This window comes from Melanostigma gelatinosum, assembly GCF_949748355.1.
Source record: "Melanostigma gelatinosum genome assembly, chromosome: 5".
Classification (NCBI taxonomy): domain Eukaryota; kingdom Metazoa; phylum Chordata; class Actinopteri; order Perciformes; family Zoarcidae; genus Melanostigma; species Melanostigma gelatinosum.
The window spans coordinates 9,106,131-9,124,661 of record NC_136638.1 but is presented as its reverse complement, the minus strand read 5'-3'; the positions used below and the strand labels follow the sequence as shown (position 1 = coordinate 9,124,661).

At 43.6% G+C, this 18,531-nt stretch overlaps 3 protein-coding genes across 6 annotated transcripts; 1 reads left to right on the top strand and 2 right to left on the bottom strand.

Moving 5' to 3' along the window:
- Positions 1-106: 106 nt before the first annotated feature.
- Positions 107-4,199, bottom strand: smim19 (small integral membrane protein 19). Its single transcript, XM_079269135.1, has 3 exons — positions 3,966-4,199; positions 843-967; positions 107-601 (listed from the first exon to the last, which is right to left on the bottom strand). Exons 1-3 carry the CDS (start codon positions 4,088-4,090, stop codon positions 543-545), a joined length of 309 nt encoding a protein of 102 aa, XP_079125261.1. The 5' UTR covers positions 4,091-4,199; the 3' UTR covers positions 107-542.
- Positions 4,200-5,704: 1,505 nt separating this feature from the next.
- On the bottom strand, positions 5,705-11,019 carry fam199x (family with sequence similarity 199, X-linked). 4 transcript variants are annotated; one of them, XM_079268898.1, is made up of 9 exons: positions 10,880-10,953; positions 10,120-10,232; positions 9,507-9,697; positions 9,008-9,227; positions 8,729-8,887; positions 8,431-8,592; positions 7,946-8,117; positions 7,689-7,792; positions 5,705-7,513 (listed from the first exon to the last, which is right to left on the bottom strand). In XM_079268898.1, exons 3-9 carry the CDS (start codon positions 9,671-9,673, stop codon positions 7,340-7,342), a joined length of 1,158 nt encoding a protein of 385 aa, XP_079125024.1. In that variant the 5' UTR covers positions 9,674-9,697; positions 10,120-10,232; positions 10,880-10,953; the 3' UTR covers positions 5,705-7,339. The 4 variants fall into 4 exon arrangements, with proteins under 4 accessions (XP_079125024.1, XP_079125023.1, XP_079125022.1 ...); XM_079268897.1 differs by having other exon boundaries at positions 9,507-9,685; XM_079268896.1 differs by lacking the exon at positions 10,120-10,232 and having other exon boundaries at positions 10,880-11,019.
- A 43-nt stretch (positions 11,020-11,062) lies between these two features.
- Positions 11,063-15,498, top strand: commd5 (COMM domain containing 5). Its single transcript, XM_079268383.1, has 7 exons — positions 11,063-11,290; positions 11,598-11,758; positions 12,227-12,255; positions 12,357-12,407; positions 12,606-12,701; positions 12,918-12,993; positions 15,087-15,498. The coding sequence occupies exons 1-7, from the start codon at positions 11,170-11,172 to the stop codon at positions 15,186-15,188; spliced, it is 636 nt and encodes a 211-aa protein (XP_079124509.1). The 5' UTR covers positions 11,063-11,169; the 3' UTR covers positions 15,189-15,498.
- The last annotated feature ends 3,033 nt before the right edge of the window (positions 15,499-18,531 follow it).

Below are 18,531 nucleotides of genomic sequence, written 5' to 3'. Positions count from 1 at the left end.
TACCTGCATGGACAGACGCCTCTTGTTTTTGTGCCACAAAAGCCCAGACCATTCATTGTGCTGATCTGACTGTCTCAGGACTGATGATCAAGACATTGGCTGATGGTTAATGTATCTTTATTTTCACATGTGAGAACCTTGATTTCACGATACAAACGACAAAAAACATTTAACAAACCAGCTGGAACCTACGTTAAATCTGGAGGATCGTGTTATATGTGCAAACATTTTTTTTCATGATTAACTTTTTTCTTTCTTTTAATCTCAGTGACATCTGCTGCAGTTGCAGCTTCATCACTTCTCAATCCATGTTAGAGTCTCTGCTCCATGCCAGAAGCTCCCTGTGCTGCTTCTCCATCCGTCCGGCTGTATTTACTCCACGAGTGATAGACGACAAAGAGACAACAAGAAGGTGAACGAAGACGCCTCTCAGCGCAGCGTCTTCTGCTCCATCTCTGATCGAGACAGCCATTTAAAATCCCTCCATTTCCACACACAGAGTGTTTCCTCTGATGACGAGGTGGAGGAGTTTCCGTCTGCTCTCATTCCATGGAGAGCTGCACACTGTCTGTCTGGCCCTGCTGCTGGTCAAACTTCCTGGCTAAAAGGACAGGAGAACATTTTAATGTACCCAGAATGAAACATGAAACACGTTCGAGGTCATCAAACTAAAACATTGGTCTGTTATTAGAGGTTTACATGAGAGCACTTCCTGGTGTTTAACCAGAAAATAATGGGTTGAAACATTATTTAATAATCATATCTCTTTTCTGTAGAATGGGACAGGGTGAGATACATTTTGAATTATAATCCCAGATCCTGCGAGCTAGACCGACGCTCACCCAGAGAGTACATCTCCAGCTGCTGCCGGAGGCGGACCTTCTGCAGGCTGTCGTAGAAGTTGGGCTCCGGGCTGCTGCCAACGGTGGGGGGCAGAGTGAAGATACGCATGATCTTCCTCTTGTTTCTAGGTTAGAGGTGAACACAGAGACAGATTTCAGGAAGAGAGAGAGAGCAGCCATATTGCTGATACGGAATATCACCGTTCATTTCTGACCATTCACAACAATAATTTAAATGGACACACGATTAAAATACATTGAGTTTGGAGGGCTACATGAATGCAGAATTAGCCAGACGACCCGACAAATGATTCTTTGTTTTGACATAAAAAGTATCTGTTGTTGTCGGTATCAATTACATTTTCAAAGTGAGCTTGTGGGACATAATGTCCTATTGTGGGACACATAAAATAACCTACAATGATCTCGAAATATGTAAAAGAAAACAGCTGACTATTGCATTATGGCAGTGGCGGCCGTCAGGGCCTGCAAGGCCTTCTCTGCTGGCCTAAACAGAATCACAAAGCTATTTATATTAAAAAATTTAAATTAAAAAATTATAATTTATTTTATAATTTTTCTTAAATGCACTTACATGTATTATAATTTATAAAAATATTTTTCCCATTATCTTATTTTCTCATTGCACAGCTACTGTCGTCCTCAGTTGCTCTCAGATCTCACCTCTGTGTGTCTATGCCAGATGCCTGCAGACTCGGCTCTGCGGCCAGTGCAGAGTAAAGTACATGGGGACGATATTGTTGATTGTCAGTGTTCAACCAATCAGATCTTTAGTTTGACATGTCAGCGGCCGCTAGCTTATAATGACGTCAGCATGACGTGCAGCTCAGTTCATCTGTAGCTTTCCCGCGAGGTGCAGTGATTGGTCAGTGGGCGAGCACGTGACTAACACGACATTTAACAGCCCAGTTTAGGCTGATGGGTAGTGAATCACATCACGTGATTTAGGTCAACCAATCAAAATGCATTCTGACTGAGTTGAGCTGCAGCATGACACTAGGTGCTGAGAGGAGGAAAGACACTGCAGAGAGGCGCATTCAGTGTTCATGTTGTGAAAGTAAAATGTCACTCTCTTTGGGTTGCGGCTTGTCATTAAGGCAGGGATTCCCAAAGTGGGGTGCGCGAGCTGCCTCTAGGGGGTGCGCGAGAGGAAAAGTGTAATGGCGGTCTGATGGTGTAACAATATTAAATATTTAAAAAAAATGTAATTTTAATTTAAAAACTGTCAGGTGGGACATCTGAAGCTATCAGTCGTAAAAGAGGAGAGGGACAGAGAGAGAGAGAGGAATCGGAGGCGAGGGGAACGGAGAGGTGCAGCACAGACAAATCGGGAGCACATCGGCCCATCGCGGAGTCAAGGTGAAAAAGAGGAAACGAGAGAGAGCATCAGACTGGGAAAAAAAGAGGAAATATGATGAAAAGTATCTGTGTCTGGGCTTCACTTGGATTGGCAACGCAGATTCCCCAAAGCCACAGTGCGTGGTGTGCAGTGAGGTTCTGGCTAACAGTCTGAAGCTCTTATTTACGTCGCCACCTGAACACCAAGCATGCCAGTGCAAGTCAAAAGCCCCTTACATTGTTTATATCGAAATTGGAGGAGTTACAAAACAGCCCAAAACAACTGGAGTCTCATTCATGTGCTGGGTCTATAAATGACGCACTACGGGCTTCATATCTGGTTACAGAATAGCGAGAAAGGGGCTACCGCACACAATCACTGAAGACGTGAGCTTGCCAGCTGCCAGAGAGATGGTGGAATGTATGATTGGGGAGAAAGAAGCAAAAAAGTTGGACATGATCCCGGTGTCCAACAACACTGTGTCGCGCCGCATCGATGCTTTGTCCGAAGACATCCTGGCTACATTAGTCGCTCATTAATTGTAAATTAAATGTGATAATCTGCCTCTGAGCCTGTGCGTGTGTGCTCGCATCCGTATTGCTCTTTAAAAGTGACGCCTTGTGTCACTGAAAGTTATTGAAACTTTGTTGCAGTGTTTCAGGGCGTTTTCACACCTTCAGTTCGTTTGCTTTGTTCCGATTCAGGGATTAATATGATACAATGTTGCAGTTGCTCCTTTGTTCGGTTTGTGTAACACTGCAACATTTAACAGCGGACTAAATCTTGTAAACAAATGCCACGCGCGAGCAAACTGTTCTCTCATTGGTCCGATTCTTATGCGGCTATGAAGGCTTAAAAGGCTCTGTTGCTTCTTTTTTTTTTTTTTTATTAAGGGGGGGGGGGGTGCGCGAACCCAGTCGGGATGTAGAAGGGGGTGCGCGGCCTAAAAAGTTTGGGAACCGCTGCATTAAGGAATGACGGTGAATCCCACAGCCAGACCAGCTGAGAACATTATATTTTCCTGAATTTGGGCTTTTGCATTCTCTAAATGCCACAATGGAAACAAGTGTTTTTCGCTTTTTTGTGTCACCCTGTATTTTTTAATGTATTTATTTGTATTTTTATATTTATACATGTATTTACATTGTTTTATACAAATAAATCAAATCAAAAAAAAAAAAAAAAAATGCTCGAGCGTTATTCAAACGACTACGAAGACGTATACAGTTACAGCCTTAAAAATTAGCTGTGGCGCCACAATGTGTATACGGTGGTATTTCAGCTGCAGGTATAAAATGCACGGCCCGCCACTGCATTATGGTAAATATAACCATCACTTATCTTAAATTGGTTACATCTCTAACAGTTTGGAAGGATGGCAGAAAATGTCTCCCAATCCATGGAGGGAAGGCAGTATTCATAATGTCAAATAAATATATTTATGAATAAATAACACTGTATGAAAATAGGTGTCGCTGTGAACATGTTTCTATCATGCTATTTTTTATATTATGTAATATTTCTTAAATGTTTTATGCCACACTATAGGACACATGTACGGTGCAGGTCAGTGAGATGTTCAACAAACAGTGAAAGAACTCAAATATCGGATTTTACACAACATAATTATGTATTTATTTCTTTAAAAATGGTGTTAAACTATATATTTTACTGCATATCTATCAACTACCCGTTGCACCTCTCTCTATAAGTAAATAACACAACAATCCAATGATTGAGTGGAGAGCTGACTGCGTCCTTACTTTCTGGCGTACATCAGCAGGCCGAAGCTGACCAGGATCACCAGCAGGTACACGTTGGTCGCCTCATTCCAGGCCTCGTGCACAGAGTAGTCGATCGACTCGGGCTCGCTCCCGTGACCCCCCATTAAAATACAACAACGCGGGGAAATGTGTCAAATGGAGATTCTACTGTCGGCACTTTCTCAGCTCGCGTTCAGCTCGCGACGGGACACAACAGAGTGCTGTAAACACAGACGTCATCTCCGCCTGTTTCGTCTTTTCCGTTTCCGGGTAGCGCGCGAGCTCCGGGGCGCGTTGTTGCCTCCTACAGTCCTCAAGTGAGAACCCGAACATGCACGTGATATGTTTCTAAACGCGGGTTTGGAGAGTCGAAAAAACAGACTTCCGGTTAGGTTCAGTACGCTCACACCCTGAGTAGCTGTCCAATGACATGCTGTTTCCGAACCGAATAGTCGAGATACCCGACCAAAAGTAGAATGAATGAGTATTGTTTTTAATGACTAAAATAAATATACGTCATATCATCAGCTTCACTTCATCACACTTGCTATATGACCCTTGTTGCCTCATTGTATTAAGTACAAGTATTTACATTTTCTGGTCCTTCACACTTTAAATTCAAGATATTCGAAGTATTTTTTTACTCCACTGCATTTATCTGACAGCTGTAGTTACTAGTACATTGGGATATTATAGAATATTATGCATTGTTGCACATTAAAATACACTTAATTTTACTCATTTGCATATTGTAGTATTGCTACTTTTACTTAGGTAAAGGACCTGAATACCTCATCCACCACAGAAATATATACATACATATATATTTGGATTATGTATTTGGAATATGGAATCTACTGAATGTAAAGCGGTTGCAGACAATTCACACGTTGGCATTTACAGGTTTTGGAGGGCTGTGATGTTGAGTCTGGGTAACGAGCAACACTTGGGCTGGGTGAATAAAGAGTGCACTACTTGAGGGTAATGGAAACACGCTGTGAACACCACACTGATGAGGTTAGGACACAACCTTTAAAGGTTTGCATCCAGCAGAAATCGAGCCACATTAGAATTTATTTAGAATCATGTTTCTGTCCCCCGAATCCAATGTTCACTTTGAGCTGTTTTTGGTCTGCACCAACTCCTGAGGAAAACATGGAGCGTGGAGCTAAATGCTTATTTTAGCTGCGTTCTAAGTCGCATACTTTTTTACATTTAGTACGTACTGCAGCTGCCCTCACAAAGCAAGTACTGTTGCAGTCAATTGGGACAAACTACTTCCTCACAACATGGCACCTTGAACTTTGCATTTGTTCCAATTAGCCCTTTCACACGGGTCGGTCGGCACAATGGTACGGCACCACAGACGAGAACAATAGGATGCAACAATGTAAGTTTATTTGTCAAGTTTACAGTTGATCGGAGCCATCGAGTGGTCTGCACTCAGTCCTGCCCGAAGCACAAATATGGCATCTCTGTGTATTCCATATGTGACAACACAGGGGACCACTGCAGGCAGCACTGCTCCACAGTGGTCTGTGAGGAACCAATACATGTAGGAACACTGGGATTATTGTAGCTGATGAAGAAAATAGATCGGACTCTGTTCAATCACTGAGGGAAAAAACGTAAAGTTCAGTTTAAACTCAAACCGTTTTTCTAAACCACATTTAAATCAGTTAAATTATCAGCAAGTACATACTTTATATACACAAACACCTTTGTTGCATCACGCTGGCTTATTTTTACGCATTTTTTTTTCCAAAAGTATCTTATTTTTCAAAATAGAGTTTTACTAATTCATAACTACAGAATACATGAAGCTGCATTTACCATAATTGATGCGATGAATAACTACATACATGAGACAGAGACACACACAAAGTAAAGGACTGTAGTGGTTCATGGTGGATGTAACAGCCGAGGAGCTGCGGGGAAGTGTTTCTTACACGGCAGACAAATATAGTAAAGAAATATAATAATAATACAAAACAAACAATCTCTCTGGTTGCTACTCCTAGCGAATATGACCACGGCATGGGAGCTACAACTCCACAGAGAGCTGTCTCCATGAACACGCTTCTGAAAGGTAACTGCTCAATGTCAGGATGCACACGTGCTTAAGAAACCAGCTCCAAGTTCAGCGCCAGGAACCAAACCGGCCATATATATATACACACTATATATATATATATATATATATATATATACACACACACACGTATGTCTAAACGCATGCGCGCGGGCGCACGCACGCACACACTTGTATATATACATATACATATATACAGATGTGTATATATACACACACACACACATATATATATATACATACATATATATTTATATGTATATATACATACATATATTTGAAAAACGTCAAATCAAACCTTTATCAGCAAGGAAAACCAGAAAGCGAGCGGTAAATATGCTGTTATTTATCATATATTTACAACCCATAAGCTATTTTTTAAACATGTGTAAGCGAATAGCGAAGCCAGTTATTAGTTATTGGACCACACGGGGACTCGGTGTGGGCGACGACCTAAACATGCAGGTTCAGTGCTCCCTCTAGGCCTTCGGGGTGAAAAGGGGACCACGACACTCGGCGGGTAGAAAGACAGAGCGGCTCGAGTCAGCATCCGCACCAGGAAGCTCTCGCTCTTAGATGGATATTTGCCAGCTTTGGAGGATGACTTCAAGCACCCCCCCCGCCATGACGACACTCCTGTTTTACAGTCAATCTGCTGTCACGTTAAAAATGGCTTCTGATACTTTGACTTCGGGTGTAGAGTCGCGCTGCAACACCACCTGCAGCAGTTTAAACCGGAGCCGCAGGTGAACAGAGTGTGGATGTAAAATTCTGCCACCGGGCATATAGCTCCACCCCCTCGCACGTCAAAGAAGAAATAAACACCTGGTTTTCTGCGTGACGTGGTCTGAACTCTGCTTCTCGTGCTCGATCTGTCCTTCTGCCAGCGGGGGCTGTATTAGTAGCTGTGGTGTGTGCCGTTCCAGCATCGACAAGCTTGTTAACTGTATTACGCTGAAACAACTGTACCGTGTGTGTGGCTTTAAGCAGGCTGGACTGTGGTCAGCATTCCATCAAAGCATTAGCAGTATTTTAGCATTATTGCTGGAGCTAGGCTTAGTCGTGATCGCGGCGGCTAGCAGCGCTACACTAGTATTAGCCAGCGGGGTGTGAAGCTGTGTTAGAGGCTACTGCGAGCTATTCCTGCCCGTCAGACATTACTCGGTAGGTTAGCCTTCTCGAAGCGGATGCGTGTGGCGGTTCGGGGAGCGGCGTGGTCCGTGAGCTCTGGTGCTCTTGAGGGGGAACAGGCGTAGAGGGAGCACTGATTGATTCACTGGTGTCACATGAGTATGTCCAGGTCGTCGCCGCCGCGGTCGTCCTCCGTCACCCGCAGCTCCAGCACCTCCTCGTTCAGGAACAGTCCGCTCAGGTGCTCCTTGCGGGCCTGCCGCTGCTCTTTCAGCTGCCGCTTGCGCAGAGCCTTCTGCTGGAGCTTGCGCTGCTTGGAACGTTTCTGAGGTGGAGAGGGAGAGAGAGAGAGCGAGAGGGAGAGAGAGAGAGCGAGAGAGAGCGAGAGGTTAGAGAGGATACCGAGATGAGGATCAAGGTGTTGAAAATGAGGCGACAACAAATTAACCAGTGTAGGATTGGAAATAGTGAGGTCCAGGACCCCTTCACACACTTCTTACTTTAGAGTCGCGTATACGTTCCGCGGCGCTGGACAGGTTGCCATCGCTGTGAGCTCTGCTAATGTTAGCAACACTGCCTCCGCTACAGGCCGATGCCGTACCACCTGGAACACAACGTGACACAAACTGTTTAACAGCCAGGAAGAGACTTTGAAAATTGTTGAAACTGAGCTTAAAAATCGAGCTCAGTGTTACAATTTCTCAGTCTTCCTTTCCGCCCCTCCGGTGGCGGCGCCGTTGTTGTTGCTGCGTCTCACCTGCCACGGAGTTGGAGGCCGTGGAGCCGGCGGAGGAGCTGGCGGAGCTGCTGCTGCTGCTGGCTGCGCTGACGCCGCCGGTGCTGGCGCTGCTGTGGCTGCTCCTCTTCCAGCTCTCTCTGGTGCTGCTGGCCCGCTGCCGGGGGCTGTGCTCCCTGATGTAGTTGCGCACCTGGTGACATAACACGGAGCGATAACAAAAAACATGAATAAATGAGCTTTTCACATGCTGCGTTATCTACGGGTCACCGTCTTGACGAAGATCAAGCCAAAATGAATTTATATTTATGCTTCTGTGCATTTAATATATAATCAGACATTCAGGAACAAATCTTAACGCTTTTCACAAAATGAAATTACTTTGCAGACGGTTAGTGAATCCCTGAAGGTGTGCCAAGAATGCAGCCAATGAAAATAGAGTATTTTTGTATGAATCCGTTTCGTCGACGGGTTCATTAGACGTGCGTTTCAGAGTTTCTGCCCACCTGCTTGAGTTTCTCGTCCGTGAGACAGTTGAGCTCTATGATGAACTCGCTGTCGGTGGGAGAGATCTGGGCACAGGGGTCGATGATCTTGATGATGTCCAGCTGCTCTCTCAGGCCCATCTCCGTGCTGACCTTCCGGCTCAGATACTCGATGTACTCCACCTGGGAAACACAAGACACGTGGGTGAGATTTTTTTCTTCCTTTCGCCTGGGTATCTCCGCCTACACTGAAGACTAAAAGGTGAATACGGAGCTTTGAAAATAACTTTGACTGCTGGGGTAACACGGCTTTGTTCACCTGCTCGTCGTTAGTCATGGCGCTCCATGGTAACTCATCCAGGTTGCGATGAGGGTGGGGTTTGGGCTTCCTCTTGGAAAACAGACAGGGCGAGCTCGGCACGCTCGGGATGATGTCAGAGAGGACTTCGCTGCCGCTGGCGATGTCACTTCCTGGCAACTGGGAGGACAGAAGTGAGAGCGATTATCTCCTCCGTCCACAAAGCACTTGAATTAAAACCAGCAGTATGTTTTTTTAAGAAATCACTTCTAGGTTAGATAAGCACAGCTAACAACCAACCTGCCACTCAAACTCGCTGTCGGACCAATCCCAGTAGGTGCTGATAGAGGAGGAGACGTCGCTGCAAACGCTGCCCTCTGGAAACAGGTCCAGAGAGGTCAGTTCCTGGTCATCCAGAAGGGAGTAGCAGTCGTCCTGGTCCCCCACAGACACAGAGGAGAAGAGCTCCTCGCTGCACTCCGAGCTGGCAATGCTGGTCCCACAGGAAGTAAGGTTCCACCTGTGGAGAACAGTGGGTGAACGTCAAAGCGCTTCTGGAAATGGTTCAGATCGTTTTCCTGAGACAAAGTGCTGGACACAAAAGATTCTTCAAAATAAGAGATTAAAACGCTGCTCTGTCACATGATGCACGTTAACTTTTGTCTGCCACTACTTCAACTACTCTGCCATGAAGGTGGATATCTTAAATTACATTTTGGAAAAGGTTTACCTCACAGACAAGTGACACACACGTTTGAACACAAAGACACACACACACTCCCTCCCTCTCGCCACTTGCCTGTTGCTGTTGAAGCGGTGCAGGGGATCTGTTCTGTGACAAGATGAGAGCTGACAGCCAAAGTCACTGACATCCAGGGTTCCCACATCGCTGAGGTTGGCTCTTTGGGAGAGGAGAGGGAACGGATCCTCCGGGGCCAAGAACTTCTCATACAGAGACTCAGACATGGCTAGATGTTCCTGACACAGAAACTAAAAAAGGTAAGACAAATGTAACCGGGCACTTTTTCAACAGAGCCACGGTCTCAATAATCACCACCAAATTGAATAAACACATCTGGCACACACTCAAAAGAAAAGCAGTATGTGCTGGTTGCAGGGAGTATTTGACAGCACTGGGTTGTACAGGCGTCCATGACTGTGTCTACATGATATTCATCCTTCATTTCATTCAGCAAAAATCATTGATGTCGAGTCTCCACCACAGACACACTGCTGATGTTCCTCCAACACAGCTTTATGCATTAAGGATGAAACATCATCAACACCGTGTCCGTAACAAAGCTGAAGTATACTACTGGATTTAATGTATCCATTTCCCCAGCTATGCAGAGATTCATTAATAGGAAAATTGGTACATGTGCTGCAGATTAAAGTATTTTATGATAGTGTACCTTCTGTTGTGTGGGCGTGGAAGTGAAATAAACTTCACGCTGAGTAATCCAAACGTACTGCTTTTAACGTGTTGTTATCTTTCTCCAGCTGTATGGGCCGTGCAGTGTGGCGCCTTTAATTACAGACACAACGAGCTAAAAATAAATAAATCACGAATACACTTCAATAGTCTCTCTAATACGTAGTGTACACTAAAACAAACATGCAGTACTACAGCAATGTCGCTCAACAAAGCTGAACTTTCTTTCATTCAAGTATTAGCAAGCAGCAACATTAGCTACTCGAGCTAATTTGCTGGTAACATTTGCGACGTTAGCCGACAAGGCTAGTCATTGTTGGGGGTGTAACTTAGGACGCTAAAGAGACAGCTAACGCTAGTATTCATTGTTGACAATAGGTGTCCACGTTATGCATCTAACGTTAACTCCCGGAGCTAATTGTTGTTTTTCTCAACAGACTCAAATGATTTACTGTCTTTAAACGTGGTGTCATATGACAATATAAAAATAACAGTGCAGCGCTGAAGTATAGTTACATTAGTGTGGATACACCTTAACGTTACATAACCCGTTATCGTGTTTGGTAAAGGCGAACAGCCTGTGATTTGAGCACAACACAAGCTAGCATCGTTAGCTGACGTTAGTTGCTAATCCTCTAACGTTACATGTCCACGTAGCGATCACCGAGCCTCAACACGACTCTTCACTGACGCTGACGTCGATCTTTCCCCCACAAAACAAATACAATCGGTTCACGCACCTGGCAGCGTTGTGATCGAGGAGCTAACTACATCAAAACACCAACATTTTTGTCGTTCAAAGAATGATCATTTTGCCACCTCCATTTGCAAATCCTTTCTTTTCTAGCGATGACCTAAATTGTCACCGCGAGACTCCCGGGAGCGAGCGCAGCGTCACGTGACGTGAAGGCGGAAGCTATCACGTAAACACAGAAACTAGCTTAAAGAGCACAAACGACCGTATTTGCGTACATTTTAAATGTTTGCTATTTGGTAACGCCACATAAGGCATATTAGTGCATGGTGAGTCATGTCTGCAAGCCATACAAAGGACTCCAGCTTTTTGGGAGGCAGGATACCGGCGGAAATCGACTCATTGTCGAAAAACCTAAAGGATGTGGACCAGGAGACGTTCAGAAGAATACTGAAAGGTAAATAACGTTACTAACGTTATCTGTTTACGAGGTCGTTAAATGTTATCGTCTTTTTAAAACACAACGTTTTATGTTTAAATGTCTGTAACTAAGACGTGTATTAGTTGCTCAATGAGTAATATATTGGGGCACCAGCAACCTCAAGTGCCCTGATAGAAGAGTAACGTCTGCCTGAAAACGCCTCACATTACGGTGCCTTCATGAGACGCCGTCCCTGCTGCTTGTGTCACTGACGTTAGCAGTTGAAAGCCATTTAAGTTAAATAAGTGAGCCAAAGTGCGTGTTGGATTCCTGTTCTGTCCAGCTGTGGTGAGCGCCCTGGAGGGGAAGGACTGCAGGGAGCTGATGAAGTCCGTAGCGGAGAGCAGCCTCGTGCCCCAGGAGAGGCTCAGTCACGTCGTCGCCGGGATGTACCGAGTGCTGTCTGAGGCCATCCGCGTGCCCACCTCATCACTGAAGCAGGAGGTGAGCTGCGGTTACGCGCTGGAGAGATCAGATGTTGGAGGTACATACAGGCACAACACAGCACAGGCCTTACTATAGCATTGATAAGGACTGCTTTGGATTGAGCTGTTTCACTTTTATGAACCAATACGCAGAAATGGATAAAAAAAAGCATTACCGGTAATGTAATTCGTTTCACATGTCCACATGCTCCATACTCATTGTTATTGAGTATGTGTGTGTGCTAACACTGGAAACCATAGGCCTGTCTCACTGGAGACATGTTACACGTTACAGGAAAAAGGGAAAAAAGCACAGGTAATATAAATAATACAGTTAGTGATGAATTCCACACAACCCGCCTGTGTGGGTATCTAGGGCAACACATGCTGATGTCATCACTAGCATGGAATTACACATTTTAAAGATGTAAACATTTCACATCTTGCATGACATAATAGTGAACGTTGTGTTTGTGTCCACGTTTAGGCCTTCAGAGAAGATCTTAGAGAACTGAGGTGAGCTTTATCACACACTTAATGCTTCGATGCTCGTGCTCACGCACAGCGCAGTTTCAATCCCAAATGCTGAATTTTCGGTTGTCTCTTTTGTCTATTAGGATACCTGAAGACTTCATCACAGATTTCTCCAGTGTGGTTTTTGGCAACAGGTTCGTTGAATTTACAGCCTTTAAATTCAGACTTTTAACACATTTAGTCTCTGTTTTTGTGTCTTCTCGTGAAGCCCGCAGAGCTCTTTTGGTCAGAGTTGTGTCTGGTTTTCATCACCACAGGACTGGGGTCAAAATATTTGAATGCCATCCACGGATAAATCATTGCTGTGTGACTCCCTCTCTTCGTACTTGCAGGCGTGCCGCTCTAGACGCAGCGACCTCCCGGAACGACCCACACCTCTCCACGTTAGAAGACTTTAAATGGAGGGTGGATGTCGCCATTTCCACGAGGTAATGAAAGAAGTTTCAACCTGCGGTAGGTCTTCCAGGGTGTGAGGTGTTTTTTTATGTCTCTACTTATTTCGTAATGAATACAGGACGAGGCGGGTAGTTGGACTGAGCGGTAATGGTCACCGTGGTTGAACAGACGAAGCCGACGCCTTCTAATGGAAAAGATGTGTACGTTTTTGAAACATTTCTAACATAAATATCATTTTGTCTCCACAGCTCTTTAGCCAGGGCCCTGCAGCCTTCTGTTCTGATGCAGATGAAACTGTCAGATGGGAGCGTTCACCGCTTTGAGGTACTCAACACAGTTGACTTGTTCCTGATGGTACAGGCAGGTGTACATTCTCTTTGAAAGGACCAGTTTCCAGATCATGAATACAGACCCTACTCAGTCTAATCCTTGCTTTTTGACAGCAGTGCTGAAGACGTATAGACCAATATGCCGAGATTCATTCAGGAAACATTGACTCTAGTGGTTGTTGAAAGAGAGAGCTCCCCCAGAAACAGGTGTTGGGCAATATTTAATCATGGTACAATGTCATTTTGTCCACATGGTTAGTGTTCCTTCTGCGGAACCTCTGACTGTGTCTCTCCTCTGTTCTTACAAACCTATCAGTTCAAACGACGGTAGAACACATCCAATCCGACTACGTATTGTAGTTTCACTGAGCCAACACTAGCACCCTTTCTGCCTTCACTACCCAGAAACAACCATTATAACATCAGAATGACGTTTATAACTTGTGTTATAAACATACAAATGTGCTCCTTTATAAATAAATAGTTATAAAAGAGAAACTCAACAGCAAAATGGATCAAACCTTCAACAAGTTAGTGAGATGCATTGCTCAACAGGGGGCGCCACACTCCATACATACCTGCCTGATGGTTTCAGGATAGATGCAGCTTTCAGAGTAGGCTGCTAATGTGGACGCTGTACAGTTACGTGATCAGATTACACCTGAATTAGAAGATTAGCAGCAGCATCCGGTGTGCAGATTCTATTGATGGATGCACCTTATCTCCCCCTGATATGTGTTTCTCAGGATCTGATCCAGAGTCTGCTGCTGTGATCTCTCTTCTTGATCAGCAGATGTATCTGTTTTAGTACAGTGACAAAGGGACTGTGTTGGTTTAGAATACATTGTTTTGGGAGTGGCCCACTTTCACCCTGTAGGGAGGTCAGAGGTCAAACTCAGGCAAGGCTAGTTCAATGTGAAGTTCAAGACCTGTTCGACTATTATTTTCACATATTTTTGCTAGATATTTACGGTAGGCTACTTTGAAAACATCTCACAAATGGTGAAAAATCATACAGATATATTTTTTTCCAAATATATATATAATGGAATAAAATTAAATGAATTATATTAAAAACGGTGAATGTTCATAAGTTGTTTGTTTTAGTTCCGAAAAAATGTAAATTTATTATTTTTGCATCACTACCTTTTTTTTTCCCCCCCCTTTTTTCTTGTGCTGAATTTGACACAACGCACATGAACATTAACTCAACAACAAATCACAGCAGTGCATCATTTCCAGACAGTTTCAAATCATTCAAAATTCAAAGTCATGAGTTTCCACGTAGGCGCTCCACAAGCGAGCAAAGCTCTCGTCTTTCCTTCTTACAAAACAAGTTGGTCTCTCCAACGCCAGGCAGACGGCCACGTCCTTCATCCACATTCCATTAGAAAGTACATCCATGTTCTTCCACAATTGCACAATTACCCTGCTGGCTTGTAATAGTCCAACGTCAATGAGCCGTGACATTCGGCAGAGTTGCAAAAAAGTCTTGAGTATTTTCCACAGAACACCAATTTTTGGCTCATAAAGAGATTTCCTTTCCAACTATAAGGCGTATTCATTCCAGCACACTCTTCCTTCATCATGAAGGACAATCAGCCGTCTGCTACAGCATGTTTTTAGAAAATGATTCGACCCTAATTAGACTTTTTTGTTGTTGTGTCGTAAGACCTCTGAAACTATAATATGTTGAAATATGCTTACCTTTTAAAAAATGAGACCAAACAGAGTCCTCATCATGCCCAGTGGGACTTTTTGTTGCCAACTTCCTGTAAGGCAGCGAACTGAACAGGCCTACTATTTAAAGACGGCAATATCCAGTGGGGTTTTTTTCAGCCTACCATACCTAGACCAAGTAGAAGAGATGGCTGAATCAGGTCGAGTTAAGTTCAACTCATATTTCAATAAGATGTAGTGATTTTAAAACAGTTGCTCTACCAAGCAGTCGGGCAGAACATTGATGGGTTTTAAGAGATCAAAGCAGACAGGTGTGGAGAAGAAATGGTCATCGGTAGCATTGTGCTGTATCTAACTGGACACCTCGTCTGTGTGTCCTTGTCAGTGAACTGTTGTTTTCTCGTCCAGGTGCCTGTGTCTAAATTCCAGGAGCTCCGGTACAACGTGGCTCTGATTCTCAAAGAGATGAACGATCTGGAGAAGAGGAACATCCTCAAAATCCAAGACTGATTTACCACGCTGGCCTGTTATTTAACCGGCCTCTCGTGGTGTTCTGATTTCATGGTGCTGGCATCCATCTTAACTGCTGACAAAGTGCAAAATGGTAAGAATAGTTATCTAGCTGGCTGCACCACGGGAGAACCTACCAATGACCAAAGTGAAGAGAACAAGACGAGGACTCGCAGCCTTTATTTCAACAGAAATCTATACGTTCACTCTTTCCCTTGCCTTGTTGTAAACTGTGCATATTACGGTAGATTATTTGATTTAATAATTGATTAATACTTTTTACCTCTTAAAACCACATTTTTCTAATAAAATCTCTCCATTACTGCACAAGCAAAGACTGAAGTGTTCACATTTCATTCAACACTTTTCACCTACACAACGCCATCACAAACACGGTGGCAATCAGTCGACACAAACACCTGAGCGCCTCAACGGAAGCGATAAATAGCTGAAAAGTCATAAAACAATGCTGTTATAAAAGCTCTTATTCAACAGTCTTCAATCACACAGTGAGTCAAGGCTTATGCACCTTATTGTGTGAGCAAATGAACCAGAAAGGGAGTGTCTCTAAAGCATCTGAGAGTTCATTTAGCACTGCCTTATAGAAATGATTCTCAACACGAAGACTTGCTCTCCACAGTGACTCATTTCAAATTTGCTTCAATCCCCATTACTCTCCTCTGAACATATCTTTTGTCAGCTTCTGGGATTGTCTGAAAACATAGTTTGAAACAGTTTGAGTCTCTACGTGATGTCTGTCGGTCCACCACTTTGGTCCAGACTTAAATATCTCCACAGCTATACCAGGGATTCATGGTCCCCAGAGGATGAATCCTGTTGAATTTGATGACCTCCTGACTTTTCATCTAGCGTCACACTGAGGTTGACATTTTTGGTTTTCGGTGAAATGTCTAAAAATACTGGAAGGTTGGTGATAAAAGCTGGTACACACATTCATGTTCCCCTCAGGATGAAGAATCGTAATAACGTTGATCACTTGACTTTTCCCATTTTAGTCCGTCCAATAGTTAAGTTGATGATCAAATAGCTGCAAAACTAATGACATTCCCGTCAGCTTCAACTGTGCTTTGTGTTTACCACCAATTATCAAATATTAGCATACAGGTATCCTGAAATAGAACACGCAGAAGTCCACCTAATGAGACCACACACCAAGAATGATGGGACTTCAGTTTCCCCAGTCGAGCCTCCCAGTAGCTCCCTGAAGTCTGTGTCAGCAGAGTCGTAAGTACTGTAATATATTCATATTTAATATGAAAAGTAGTATAAAACCCATTATTATTCACAAAGCACGAAATAGGCTTTTAAAACAGGAAGTACAGAAAGAGAAAATGTAAGGCTCAATAACGATTCATTATTTGGATTAAACATTTCAAAGAAAACAAGAATTGTCTGTGTAGGATTTGGATGTGAAAGTTACACTTCGATCTTTAGCGAGGCCATCATTCATCACTGTTAGAAGTCTCCATCCTTCCGCTCCGACCATACAGATAAAAACATATATATATCTTACACGACAGATCTGTTCTTTCGTTTAATAATAAGGGACAACCCTGTTCCCGTCTTGCTCGACCGAACAGACGCCAACGTAAACTTGAGCTCGACCAGTACCTCAACTCCAAATCTGATTTCAGACCCTGGTCACATGCAAACTCGGTTCTTTCGTGCCTCTCACTCCTGTGTGTTTACGCGTTACTTCCATAAGGAACAAAACATGACGTACTATCTCTGGTGTTTGAGACAAGCGCAAGTGTATGCTTGTTATCCATCACATCTCTCTTTTCTTGTATAATAGTGTGTGAAGAGAACTGCTGGTCTCTCTCAGCCCAGTACACACTGTCCAGACAGCCTGTGCTATGAATACCTGGCTGGACTGCATTGTTGGCCTATTTAGATACACACATAAGGACATTTCAAGATGTGGAGGGACACAAGGACACAGACCGGCCGATCTATATTTCCAGCACCGCTACTACTGACATGGACACTGATGGACTGAGCAGCCTCTAATCTCCACTCACACACACACACACACACACATATTTTATTTTGAGGCTACAGGATACACTAATTCAGGTTGTGCTAATAATACCATGTGGTATCGTATCAGAGCAATTCAGAGGACAATCCCGTATCCAGAGTGATGTAACTCTGACCTTAACCCACTTCTGGTCTTATCGGGAGTCAATGTCACTGTGCCACTGTGGACAACATTCACTGTTACAGGATAATGGGGAATGCAAACAATATACAGTACCACATGTAATGTCAGTTACACAGCAATATCTGTTCAAATGTTATGGGTGCATGCTCACGGATCTTGGTTGCGGTGAGTGACACTTTCTCAAAACAGCTTTAATTTCCTGTTTTATACCGCCATTGACTGCCTGCGGACTCCTCACTCACTACTCTTAACCGGCACCTGGCCACCACCGCTTGTTTTTGAGTTTGAATGAAGTATGATTCAGGACACTGTACAGAACATATCGTGTCTAGACGAGTTTTAAACTTTTTTATATGCTTACAGTATAACATTATATCGCAGCCTGTGACGGGTTTTCAAATTCTAATTCCTGGGATGTTTTTTATTAGTAGCAGTGGAACTAACAAACATTACTTCACCAACATTCTCAATGTGTTAAGTAAGATGTCACTTTTTGTCATTGTTATGAAACGTTTATGCAACGATGACCAGAGCGTGTGCTGGTGAGAGACTGCTGCCTGTCACAGTGATCCAACACAGTGTGATTATTGAATATCTGGCGTAAGGATTGGTTGCTTTACGTTGTCTGTCGATCGGGACATTGATCTGAGGGGCTGTGACAAGGGATGACATGCTCTTCTGTTAGTATATGCAATGAAACGATCCCTCTTCAGATGTACAGTTTGTGTAAGAGCTGATCACGTTCACATCTCTCCATTATACTCAAACTGCTGCCTGTGTGCCATAACATTTAGAATAGCTTTTCTCAAGATATGTAAATGGTAATTATATTTGATCCATAACAGAATTTAAAACATTTTTTTTATGTAAAGCGGTTTTGACTGTCACATAACTGCCTGTTATGTAACGGGTGCAGCTGTCACATAACAGGTAACGCCAGGAACTTGAAGCAGGTCACATATTTTACATTTTTCCTGTATAATTACATAAACATTACGCAGACATGGAATACCTCTGAAAGCCAACTCCCATGGGTTGATTATTGTGCAACAGATCCGTTTTATAACTAAACCAACTACTTTTATTTCTGACAATCAAAAGGACTGATACATCAGTATGTCCACTTAATGACACCACACCACATCCCAAGACACCATG

Excerpts from the sequence above, each read along its gene's own strand:
- smim19 (XM_079269135.1), bottom strand. The coding sequence starts at position 4,090 with ATGGGGGGTCACGGGAGCGAGCCCGAGTCGATCGACTACTCTGTGCAC. Across the intron at positions 968-3,965 it reads CTGCTGATGTACGCCAGAAA|AAACAAGAGGAAGATCATGC; the intron begins GTAAGGACGCAG and ends CCTCTAACCTAG. Across the intron at positions 602-842 it reads GCTGGAGATGTACTCTCTGG|CCAGGAAGTTTGACCAGCAG; the intron begins GTGAGCGTCGGT and ends CTGTCCTTTTAG.
- fam199x (XM_079268896.1), bottom strand. The coding sequence starts at position 9,673 with ATGTCTGAGTCTCTGTATGAGAAGTTCTTGGCCCCGGAGGATCCGTTC. Across the intron at positions 7,793-7,945 it reads GGCCTCCAACTCCGTGGCAG|GTGGTACGGCATCGGCCTGT; the intron begins GTGAGACGCAGC and ends GTTGTGTTCCAG. Across the intron at positions 7,514-7,688 it reads AACGTATACGCGACTCTAAA|AAACGTTCCAAGCAGCGCAA; the intron begins GTAAGAAGTGTG and ends TCTCCACCTCAG.
- commd5 (XM_079268383.1), top strand. The coding sequence starts at position 11,170 with ATGTCTGCAAGCCATACAAAGGACTCCAGCTTTTTGGGAGGCAGGATA. Across the intron at positions 12,408-12,605 it reads AGTGTGGTTTTTGGCAACAG|GCGTGCCGCTCTAGACGCAG; the intron begins GTTCGTTGAATT and ends TCGTACTTGCAG. Across the intron at positions 12,702-12,917 it reads GATGTCGCCATTTCCACGAG|CTCTTTAGCCAGGGCCCTGC; the intron begins GTAATGAAAGAA and ends TTGTCTCCACAG.